The 12,088-nt window shown below is 40.1% G+C and overlaps 1 protein-coding gene across 1 annotated transcript; it reads right to left on the reverse strand.

Annotated features, from left to right (window-relative positions):
- Nucleotides 1-924: 924 nt before the first annotated feature.
- LOC137282100 (uncharacterized) lies at nucleotides 925-11,880 on the reverse strand. The gene is made up of 4 exons (XM_067813832.1): nucleotides 11,757-11,880; nucleotides 10,641-11,361; nucleotides 10,114-10,283; nucleotides 925-1,040 (listed from the first exon to the last, which is right to left on the reverse strand). Exons 1-4 carry the CDS (start codon nucleotides 11,878-11,880, stop codon nucleotides 925-927), a joined length of 1,131 nt encoding a protein of 376 aa, XP_067669933.1.
- Between the last annotated feature and the right edge of the window lie 208 nt (nucleotides 11,881-12,088).

Genomic DNA, 12,088 nt, shown 5'->3' on the forward strand with positions numbered 1-12,088 from the left:
AAAAAACAAGGGTTGGAGTACTAGGTGCCACTGAAATATGTCAGCCGGTGCGCTCTAAACGACCAGGGCCTTCTTTCACAAAGCACTATGGTGATCGTAAGTCACCAAGGTAACCTCAGTGCAATGTTAAAGAATGGGAGTTAACGTTAACCTCAGTAAAGGTTGCTTCGTGAAAGGAGCCCAACATATGTGTGAACTGGTACAAGCACGCGCGCGCACACGCACGCACCCATTCACACACGCGACACGTCCGACACACACGCAAACTGAAAATAAGTAAGAAGAATCACCTTAGGCATCGCGTTCAAACCCATTTCAACGGACCTTCAGCACCTGTTACAAGCACGCACGCACATACACCAACTAAGTACGCACGCCGCATACGACCAACCAGCATATATGACTGAAGTCAAATAAGTCAAGTAAGATGAACCACGGGCACACACCCCACATACGCACCACGCATACGACCAGCCAGCATATATGACTGAAGTCAAATAAGTCAAGTAAGATGAACCACGGGCACACACCCCACATACGCACCACGCATACGACCAGCAAGCATACATGTGGCTCATTGTCATGTAAGATGAACCATCCTCCTCTCTCTCTCTCTCTCTCTCTCTCTCTCTCTCTCTCCCTCTCTCTCTCTCTCTCTCTCTCTCTCTCTCTCGTAATCTGATGTCGCCCCTCTGTAGTCGTTCCTTCGCCCGGGCGGACGCGCTGGTCACCTTAAACATAGCGTCGGCGGCGTTTCGAATCTTGTAGATGGCCCTAAAGCTGTGCCATCTTCACTTCAGTGCTGACTGTTCACTTTGCATCATGGTGATGAAAGTGTAAATATTCGGATGGGATGATGCCTGGTGGTTCAGCTTGTGATGCCATGCTTGACGATTGTTGTTACTTCTGTGAGTGTCGTTGGTGTTACGGTTGCAGGTCTGGATATTCGCCATGAGCCTTCAATCCACTATGTCGTGATATAGCCCATAACCTGTTCACAACCAGGGCTAGCAGCCACGTATCTTCTGCATCTTCTTCACCTAGAGGGATAAGAGCTAGAGCCTGAACTCAGAATCTTCTGTGCAGGTCAAAGTGAGTCCTAGTGACTGGATCGTCTTTGCCAAGGTCTGGACAAAATGAAGAAGCATCCACCGATCTGGACTGAAGGGAAAACTTCAATTGCTGCGTTAGCCAACTGCATGTTCAAAGTCGATCTGGATGACAATGGGTTACAAGTTATAGCTATAACTGAAGCTGAAGCGGAACATGGTGACTTACATGACCTTGGTCGTGTCAGGAAGAATGCAATACACTAAGGGATGCATGCACCCTTGAAAATCTGCATGGAGAGTATATAGCTGGTAGAAGAGATATGAAGCCGAGTAGATTGTGCCGTTGTCGTAGATGACTTATCCATCACTGAGGAGCTCCAGGTTGGCAGCGGTGGAGAACATAAGAGTTTTATGTCCCTAGTTTTCGATGTCAGCAATCAGAAAATCTTCACCGGAATCTGTTCTTGTCCATTCATCCCCATCAAGATTAATTTCACGTTGTACTACAACCTTTACTCACAGTTTCATAATTAATCAAACAAACAGATGAGACTTCTTTGCAACATCCGATTCCTCACCTGAGAACCCGTTAACATGTAGTCTTATCCAGTACAAGCCAAACCCTTAATTACTTAATTTAGACTCTCCCAGTGGGTTAATGTGGTCTAAACTTCAAACGATTAACACATAACCACTCAAGCATGATTCGACGGATCAAAATTCAACGGATTAGGTAACCCACAAATGTATGCGAAGTAATATGTTACGTATGGGGTGTGTGGATGACAGTGTCATTCATAGTGAATAAGTAACAGTGATGAATAAACAGCTGTACCTGCGTCTGGAATACCTTTTCACATCGGCACCCTTTGTGGAACTGATACCAGCGTTTAAAGACCATTTCTCTTTGAGTGTAGAGTCCGTCTCACACCTTCTCCTTATAGGCCCTTTCTATGGAAATATAAAGGCATATACAGTTTATTTATTATTTACAGACTGCCGCCATATTGCTGGAATACTGCTACGTGTGACGTTAAACCTACAAACAACCTTACCTGTGGCTTTAAAGAGTAATACCAGTAATACAACCAACTGATACAGATCCCATGCCCTTACATTCTTATTGACATCTCCAGTCCACAATTTCCACTTGGAAGACGCTCCTGTTGCCTCAAAAAAACAAAAAAACAAAACAAAACAAATACTATCCTACTTTGGTGTACTCGTCTGGGACTATTTAGTGGAAGTGGCACAGCTACTGACGTTACATGTAAGACACTTATATTAGTGTTTCTGCTTATAATGTACCACGTCAATCGCCCCATATCACATATTTTCTCAGTGTTATATCCGAAAGTAGATCGTATGTTTACAGATTTGGAAATGGTGTGTGTAGATCAATTACAGTTAGTGCGGTCTTCTTTCTCTTTGGGGAGAATACCAACTGGGCGCCAGTTTGGTTGTCCAAGCTCCTTGCTACTGAAACAAATTAAAACAGCATACAGATAAAACCCGAGCCACGTACAGGGAACAGCGTTTCACTCGAATAAGCGTAAAACACGTACACGTTATATTATGGTATATAATATATTTCAGTCAAAGTGCGTATATAGAGGATATTATATGAGTGCCCATGTCATACATTCACGACACGAGAGCCTAAATGTTGGTATGTCCAGAGCGAGAGCATTTCGTTCTTGGTTCTTTCAGTCTTTTTTCTAAATTATTGATGTTTGGTTTTACAAGAAATTGGTCCTTGTTGTATTATAATTTGTTACCAGATATATATATACCTGGATAGAGCTGTGCCTTAAATTAACATCGTCAGGGACCCCAATATACAATGGAAAAGTCAGTTTGGAGAAAATTATAAGACAACGAATATATATATATATATATAAACCCTCTATTTTGATTGAGTTGCACTAGGAACCGGATATTCGTTTTGTACATGTTCTCATGATTAGATGACCGTGATTTCTTTGGAAACTGAGTGAAGTTCCTCCAAAGTTAGAGCGGCATCTTTGACACAAAGAACATTAAAGTTTAAAAGAAAGTATTTTTCAGAAAGGAAACGTTTAGTTGTGTAATTGACATGGGCTCACAAACTTCTCTTCAGTTAGAGTTAAACAGAATACAAAACAAGGTTCGCAGAAAGACGTGCAACTGAGGAAGAGGAAGAATGATTAGCAGAAATGCCTTGTCAATCGACTATGTGTATTACTATATGTTGGGTTATGATATATAAAGCCATGACAAAGATATCTGGTTTTATTATCCACATGGTCCACATATGGGAATTTCCATGTTACTCTCGTACGCCACACGATTGTCCTATCGCGATGTGTCGTAACGACTTAACCCGAGATTCTAACGATTTGATTGGATACCCGATGACCTCTCAGTTGGGTCACGTTGTGACGTAACTACTTTTTAATTCATAACAAACACGTGAAATCTTTCATTCTATGGCACCCGGGGCGAGCCACCTCCTCGTGGTGGGTGCTGGGTCATGCTAAGAGTTCGCCGACACCCCCGTAGTGGACCCGGGGGGATATTTGGTCCACCAACACGTTTGCCGTGGGTTGCGGCCCTGTGTCGGTGGAGGAGGAGATCCAGGTGGTTGAGGGCAATGGGAGTAGGACCAGTGTTCCTATTGCTCAACACACCACTTTGGCCCTGACGGGTTGAATGGGCCCGGTTCAACCAATCGGCTGGTCATGCCAAGCCCTGTACATGGATTTTATGTCATTGCACAGAATTTGATTTGGAATTGTTTACAGTTTAGTCTTGGCTCCCTTTGTTCATAGAATATTATTTGACTTGATTTTTGATTACATGAACTTTGCCTAGAGTCTTATGCCCAGAATTTGGTGGAACTGTTAATATGTTTAATGTTTCTGCTGGAGTATATCATCCGAGTATCCTTGGTGCTGTAAGCTGGAGGCCCGCTTGCTTTAGCATTGTCCTTGTGATACTCCGTGGTGGGTGGGGAGCTCGGATGACGAACCAATATACCAATAATCATGGATTACCAAACCCCTAACAAAAAAACGAAACCTCAACTGGAAAATGATGATCAACATCGACCCTCTATACACATTGATCACTGGCCACGTTTTTTGATTATTGAGACCCTTGACAAGACTCCTTTAAACTTAAATCCCTTTGCAATTTCAAAAGGTATCACTGGCATTGCAGGTGAGGTAAAAGATATCAAACGCTTGCGATCAGGTTCACTGCTGATTGAATGTAGCAGAAAACAACAAGCTACCAACCTATTATCAACTGATATGTTTGTCAGAGTCCCGGTATTAGTTTCTGCCCACAGAACACTGAATACAAGCAAAGGCATAGTTCGAGATCGTGAGCGTCTTCTAGCAGACATGACTGAGCTCGATATAATGTCGGAGATGAAAGATAAAGGAGTATCTTTCGTCAAGCGTTTCACAACACGGAAAAATAATGTGACTGTCCAAACCAACACATATCTGTTTTCATTTTCAGCTCCAACACTTCCAAAGTCAATCAAAGCAGGCTACTGAAATCTCAGTGTTGACTTATATATTCCAAATCCTCTGCGCTGCTTTAAGTGTCAAAAGTACGGACATGGTGTTAATACTTGCACATTGTCTGTTACATGTATTCACTGTGCTGAGAATACATATGTAACCGAAGATTGTGACAGTATTCACAAAAAATGTGCAAACTGTTCTGGAAACCATTCATCCTTTTCGAAAGAATGTCCCATTTGGAAAAGGCAAATGGAAATTAACAAAATCAAATTTTCCAGGAACGTCAGTTTTGCTGAAGCAAGAAAGATTGTACAATCTACTGAGCACACTGAAACTTACGCCTCTGTCACAAAAACATCTGAAACCTTATCAAAAGGAACAACTACGCCAGTACTAACTTCGTCAAGTTCATGTCAGACTGACCTGACATGGGTAAGTTCAGATATTCCTCAGTCTATCTCTCCTGATCTTCCACAGTCTATCTCAGAACAGTCTACTCAGACAGACACCGCTCAGAATACACAAAAGACCGCATCTCCTTCATCAAAGTCTTCTTCCGATCACAAATCATCATCATCATCTCAGTCACACTCAAAGTCTCAATCGACAGCTGATAGTCAGCCACCTGTTAAAAGTAAACCGAAGCCTAAGCCTGATGCTTCGAAACAACAAAGTGGCAGAGCTCCAAAAGGGTCACAGAACAAAATACAGTTGTTCAATAAATATGAGTCTCTTCAAGATATGCACATTTCTGAAAACGTCCATTCTAGGGCACATAGCTTGTCGCCCTCCAAAAGAGTGCGGGGTAGATCCCCAATAAATCCCCCCAAAAGATAGTTTATTCCAATAATATTCTACAGTGGAACTGCAGAGGACTGAGGACTAATTTACATGAATTACAGCTATTAGTCCAAGATTTTACACCTTCAGCGATATGTCTGCAAGAGACATATTTAAAACAAACAGATACATTTGACTTTCGTCAATTTAATGCATATCATTGTTTTTCACCTCCGGGTGATAGGGCCTCTGGCGGATCATCCATTCTAGTCAGACAAAACGTTATTCAAAGCCCTGTTCCACTTATTTTTAATATGCAGGCTGTTGCAGCGAGAATTACTTTACATGTCGCGTTTACGCTATGCTCTCTTTATATTTCGCCGTCTTCGACGTTCACTAAAACTGATCTTCAAGCTCTACATGACCAACTCCCGAAGCCCTGTATTATAATGGGAGATTTAAATGGACACAACCCACTCTGGGGTAGTGTAACTACAAACACTAAAGGTAAATTGTTGGAGGACTTTTGTTCTGACAATAATTTATGTATTTATAATGATTGTTCCAACACATATTTACACCCTGGTACAGGGACCTATTCTGCTCTTGACTTGTCATTGACAAATTCAGAACTATTAAATGAATTCGAATGGTCAGTCCACGATGACCTATGTGGAAGTGACCATTTTCCTCCTGTATTAAAAGCTGTAACTCCATCCGATGTTCCTCCATCATCAAGACGAAATTTTAAAAAGGCTAACTGGGCTTTATATGAAACACTGTGTGCTGAAAAACGTACACCTGAACGTTTTATTGACGTTCCTGATGCTATTAAATCCTTTTCTGATGAACTGAATTCCATAGCTGATGAGTGTATACCAAAGTCCTCTGCAGTTCCATGCATAAGAAAACCATGGTTCAACGATGAGTGCAAACAAGCTAGGAAGGCAAGGAAAAAAGCAGAACATTATTTCCGTCGCCATCCTATGGTGCATAATTTAAATAAATTTAAGATTTTAAATGCTAAAGCATGGCGTACTTTTAAACAGAACAAACGCCAATCTTGGCAAAATTATGTATCCAAAATAAATTCTCGGACACCTATGTCCAAGGTATGGAACATGGTCCAGAAAATCAAAGGTAAAGGTACTAAATCTACTGTCCATCATCTTAAACACGGAGATCAATTGCTTACTGATAAATCAGATATTGCTAATAAACTGGGTGAAACCCTTGCTAAACATTCTTCCTCTTCAAATTATGTACCAAAATTCCAGCAATATCAAAAACAACAAGAAAAGAAAACTATTAATTTCAATTCCGATAATGGGGAAGATTATAATGAAACGTTTTCTATTCCTGAACTCCATACTGCACTTGATCAAGCTCATGACACTGCTACAGGAGCTGATAACATACATTATCAACTCCTGAAACATTTACCAGAATCCTGTTTGGAAACTCTCCTAAATATTTTTGATGGTATTTGGACATCGGGTAACTTTCCTCCTTCATGGCGTGACGCCATAGTAGTACCAATACCTAAACCTGGACGTGATCATACGGATCCATCCAATTATCGTCCGATTTCATTAACAAGCTGTGTTTGCAAGACCATGGAACGCATGATAAATAATCGACTTGTTTGGTACTTGGAAACAAATAATCTCATAACAGATATACAATGTGGTTCCTGTCGATCAGTTAGTGCGTTTAGAATCTTTTGTTTAAAATGCACTAATTAATAAATAATCAACATGCTGTGTCTATCTTTTTTGATCTCGAAAAAGCATATGACACAACATGGAAATATGGTATTTTAAAGAGATTTACATGACTTTGGCTTGCGAGGTCGTTTACCTCAATTTATAGCCAACTTTTTAAATGATCGACAGTTTTAAGTTCGCGTGGGTTCTACCCTGTCTGATCATTACAATCAGGATCAAGGTGTTCCACAGGGCAGTATTTTGTCTGTTACACTTTTTAGCATAAAGATAAACAGTTTATCAAAAGTTTTAAACGATTCAATTGATGGATCCTTATTTGTGGATGATTTTAATATTTCTTGTCGTGGGAAAAACATGCATACTATTGAACGGCAACTGCAGTTGTGTTTAAACAAAATAAATAAATGGTGTCTTGAAAACGGCTTTAAATTTTCTAAATCCAAAACTAACTGTATACATTTTTGCAGAAAATATAAGCCACATAAAGAACTATCTCTAGGTGGCACTCCCATCAAAGTTGTAAAGGAGGCCAAGTTCTTGGGCGTCATCTTTGACTCCCACTTAACATTTCTGCCTCATATTAAGTCCCTTAAAACTAAATGCCTGAAGGCTCTTGACTTGTTGAAAGTTGTTTCCAACTCAAAGTGGGGAGGGGACCAAGCAACACTCTTACACCTATATCGATCACTCGTCCGTTCGAAACTCGATTATGGCTCCATCGTGTATGGTGGAGCCTGCAAAAGCAACCTTAAACTTCTTGATTCTGTCCACCATCAAGGCTTAAGACTTTGTCTTGGGTCTTTCAGAACTTCACCCATTGATAGTCTCTACGTTGAGGCCGATGAACCATCTCTTACTCAGCGTCGTATAAAATTGTCTTTACAATACATTACTAAATTATATTCTAATGAATCTAACCCTGCCTATAACTGTGTCTTCAATCCGCTTTATGAGGATTTGTATAACAGAAAGTCTTCTCTTGTTCCACCTCTTGGGCACAGAATTAAACCATTTATTTCTTCTGCCGGTATAGACCTGGAAAGTATATCGCCTTCCCGTCTTCGTTCTTCTCCTCCTTGGCAATTGGTTAGGCCACAAGTTGACCTAACATTAACTACATTTAAAAAATCAGAAACGAATGAATTACAGTATAAACAAGAATATAATCAATTGAAACATAAATATAGCAATTATAAATCCTTATTTACAGATGGGTGCAAGGACGGTGGCGCTGTGGCTTGTGCTGCTGTCATTGGATCCAGAACAATATCTTCTAGATTACCAGACAATAGTTCTACTTTTACAGCAGAAGCTAACGCCATATTAACAGCTCTTAAATATATTCAAAGACACCCGAAACGTAAACAGTATATAATATATTCCGACTCTCTTTCTTGCCTTCAGGCTATTAAAAATAGTTCTTGTAACCATCCACTTTTAATTGAAATTATTGAATTGTATAATGATCTTGCTACTGGACAATACGACATCGTCTTTTGTTGGCTACCCAGTCACGTAGGTATTTCTGGGAATGTGATGGCCGATCTTGCTGCAAAAGCAGCACTGAACAAATCTGTGACACCACTTCTTCTTCCACACTCTGATTACAAAGCAAGCATTAGAACCTACGTCCGTGATCTGATGCAGAAGAAGTGGGACACCCAAGTAGGTATAAATAAATTACATGAAATAAAACCGTATATTGGTTACACCTACTTGGGCTGTCAGTCCAGATTTGAAGAGGTTATTTTAAGACGATGTCGTATTGGCCATACTAGATATACTCATGCATACCTATTGAAAGGTGAGGATCCTCCGTTTTGTATCCCTTGTGATGAGAGAGTCACGGTCAAGCATATCCTGCTTGACTGTGTTGAATTCTCCATCACAAGGGATAAATATTTCAATGTCAAAACTATCAAGGATCTTTTTAACACTGTTAATTCTCATTTAATCATTGGTTTGTTAAAGGATATTGATTTCTTGATTGAATTTTGAATAATATGATCTATAATTAGATGTATTTTAATTATTGGACTTGCATTGTTAGTGGCCGTACCCTCAAAGGGGGTTGAAGTATCGTAAAATTATTGTCCTCCTGAGAGGGTACGTAAGTCCACAAACATTCAAAGTAGATTCTAAATTTCCAGGTTTTTAATCGTAGTATAAGTGGGGTTTTTTATTGTATGGCTAGATTTCCGAAATTGTTGACGGCTGAGGGGATGATGTAAATCCAGCTAGGGTCCATGCAGGTAGCAAAGGTACTGTAAGTCCCCATGGTCCCTAGTATGGTGATCTACCTTCAGTTGTTAGCAATCTATAGCCCATTTTTAGATTGTATTGTCCTCTATAGATAAATTGTTTTAGGCATTATTACTAGTTTTACATTCTTTTCTGTGATGTTCTAGTTGTTTTACTGTCCTTTGTCGACAGATTTTTATAATACTCATATATTCCATTTTAATGTCACGTTCCCGTCACGATATGGCTGAAATATTGCCGATGTGACGTTAAATTTTAACTCACTCACTCACTCACTTTCATTCTATAACTAAATGCATTGTGGGAATTTAAACATTACAGACGCTGCCGAGTCGCTGTTTGATTGTGAGTCGAACCGAGACATTACACCCGTGGAAAAGCATGAAAGCAATTTTACCACCAGTGATGTCAGAAAACTGGAAACCAAGAAACGGGGTTCTATGAAGTAGTTTACAGTGGGAAGCTGTTCTAGGCAATGACAACTGACATGCATCCTGACGTCGGTTACCAATGTAGAGACGTCATTACAGTCTGACATCATGCCAACAGTGTACAACAGCACAAAATTCCTCCGCAGCCTCTTCATGAAACCGGATTCGGTTTGAAACCATAAAAAGTACACAAGTACGTTATTTTGTCAATTTAATGCATGTAAATCTTGGGTAATAAATTAAATAACACACTTGGTCTCATTACATACGAATTATAGGAAACTCCAGATATGTGCCAGACCGTACTGAAAACAAGCGAGTTTGTCATGAAAGAGCAAACACAAACCTCTGCTGTAAACGAAATGCCAGGTGCATTTAGGATGAAGTCCCAGTTTATCAATATGCCTCTGAGTACAGTCTGTAACCAGGTTTTCAACTCCTTTAGGTAAACATCCTCTGTCATGTTCCTCCATAATTTCATCCAACGTAAACATATGACGACAAACTGACATTCTCCTGAAACAGAGTACATGTTCCCTACGACTATTATTAAAAGTATATGTTTTATAAATATCCACACATATTTTCCTTACGAGTGAACATCAACAAGATAGATTTAAGACAGATAAAATACTTTATGGGTGCAACTTCTTTATTATATTATGATGCAACGTTTCGGTATAGCTTCTTATACAACTGTCAATCAAGAGTGAAGTAATACGGAACAGAACTGGTGTGTATAAAAAGGATTAACAACATCAACAATGAAATAGGTTGGGAACAAAACATACATAACAGATTGGATAAATTAGTTAGGATGGCATGAACTATCTGTTCTGTTGAGTTTACCAGTGCAGATCAGATAAATCTAACCTTGCAAACTCCAAATGTTTATTTCTGGAGAGTGAAAGAAGCATTGTGGGTCCACCTTTATCGAGTCGAGAGGCCACTTCATGAAGAAGAACATGACCCCCGCAGTGTGGCTTTGCTAAAACTGTCACTTCCTGTTCGCTGAGATTTTCGGTGAGGATGCGAAACTGCTCAAGAGTAAGTAACCATAGTGACGAGGCATCAGCAGCAGCTTCAGGAACAAAACGAGTCACAGCAATGGAGTTCAGAAATGCTTGCAGGACTTTGTGATATTTCTGAGCAGTCATTGTAAGAGATCCTGTCACACACATCCTTGACACCGCTTTCTTTATATCCGAAAGTACATCATCAAAGGCACATTGTTCAGACAGATGTTTCTCGCTGATGACTCCATACAGGCAGTTGAACTGTTGATCAGTGAATCTCCGTATAGCATCATTTACCCCTTTAGCTAGTGACAGATTATATTGCCTGGCTGCTTTGGAAGTGGAGTGTTCTTCCTTCACAATACTCAGGATCGTGGTTGGTTTCGTCTCCGTAATCAAACATACATCAAGAAGGGCATGGTCGGGCTTAGGTTTCGCAACTAAGTTAGCAGAAACAGCAAGGCTCTTAGCTACGTACACAAGACCAGTGCTACTCCATGCCTGTACACGTTGTTTTAATAGCTGTGTCAGGTGTTGTCCCTTTGGTTCCGACAATGTTGGATAAATAACTACTCGACCTGGAATATGAGGGATACATAGATTGTGTCATGAGATGATATATATGATGATGTGAAGGTTCGGGTGTGATACATGACTCAAAACCTGAAACGTATGATTCACTGGACGTATTAGACCTCCCCGATAGTGTGTAACCCTAATAGTGAAGTATGATAATCTGACTTAGAATGATTCTCCAGCAAACGCATGCTTGTATGACGCCACTCACTGAAGCGGATGGTGTGGCTCGCTGACTTTGCTTACGCATGCCATTGTATCCCAGCTGTGCGCCAAACAAAACCACTTTTGTATTATTATTATTGTTTGAGAAGTTACTTTTACTATATATTGAGAATGTTATCATTGTTTCCATGGTGCAAATGCAGGTTTAAAATGACCTAAGAGCAGTACTCACCAGCAAGATTATATTGTTGCATAAAAACATGTCGTTTTATCTTCTCTTGACTTTTGCCTATCTGCTTAACGTGGGATAAACGTTGGTCAAACGATCTGATGGCAACGTCCTCGGAGGATCCCATATCCAGAATAACTATGCCGTGAAGATAACAGACAACAAAGAAATATCACATCGTCACATTACAAGTATAAATGTATTATCCACTTAACATTAAGCCCCTAAGACTATTGGCAAGTTATTGTGATTTTATCGAAAATTTCCTGACCTCAGCTAAAAATACTTCGTCCTGGTGTCAGACTAACTGCCCCCCGGACAAATGCCCCCGACAA

Source organism: Haliotis asinina, chromosome 4, assembly GCF_037392515.1.
Source record: "Haliotis asinina isolate JCU_RB_2024 chromosome 4, JCU_Hal_asi_v2, whole genome shotgun sequence".
Classification (NCBI taxonomy): domain Eukaryota; kingdom Metazoa; phylum Mollusca; class Gastropoda; order Lepetellida; family Haliotidae; genus Haliotis; species Haliotis asinina.

What these genes read in the sequence shown, in the direction of transcription:
- LOC137282100 (XM_067813832.1), bottom strand. Translation starts at nt 11,880, where the DNA reads ATGGGATCCTCCGAGGACGTTGCCATCAGATCGTTTGACCAACGTTTA. An exon ending in AAACATTTGGAGTTTGCAAG is followed by an intron (nt 10,284 to 10,640) that starts GTTAGATTTATC and finishes ACTCTGTTTCAG; the next exon opens with GAGAATGTCAGTTTGTCGTC. An exon ending in GCATTTCGTTTACAGCAGAG is followed by an intron (nt 1,041 to 10,113) that starts GTTTGTGTTTGC and finishes TTATCCCTCTAG; the next exon opens with GTGAAGAAGATGCAGAAGAT.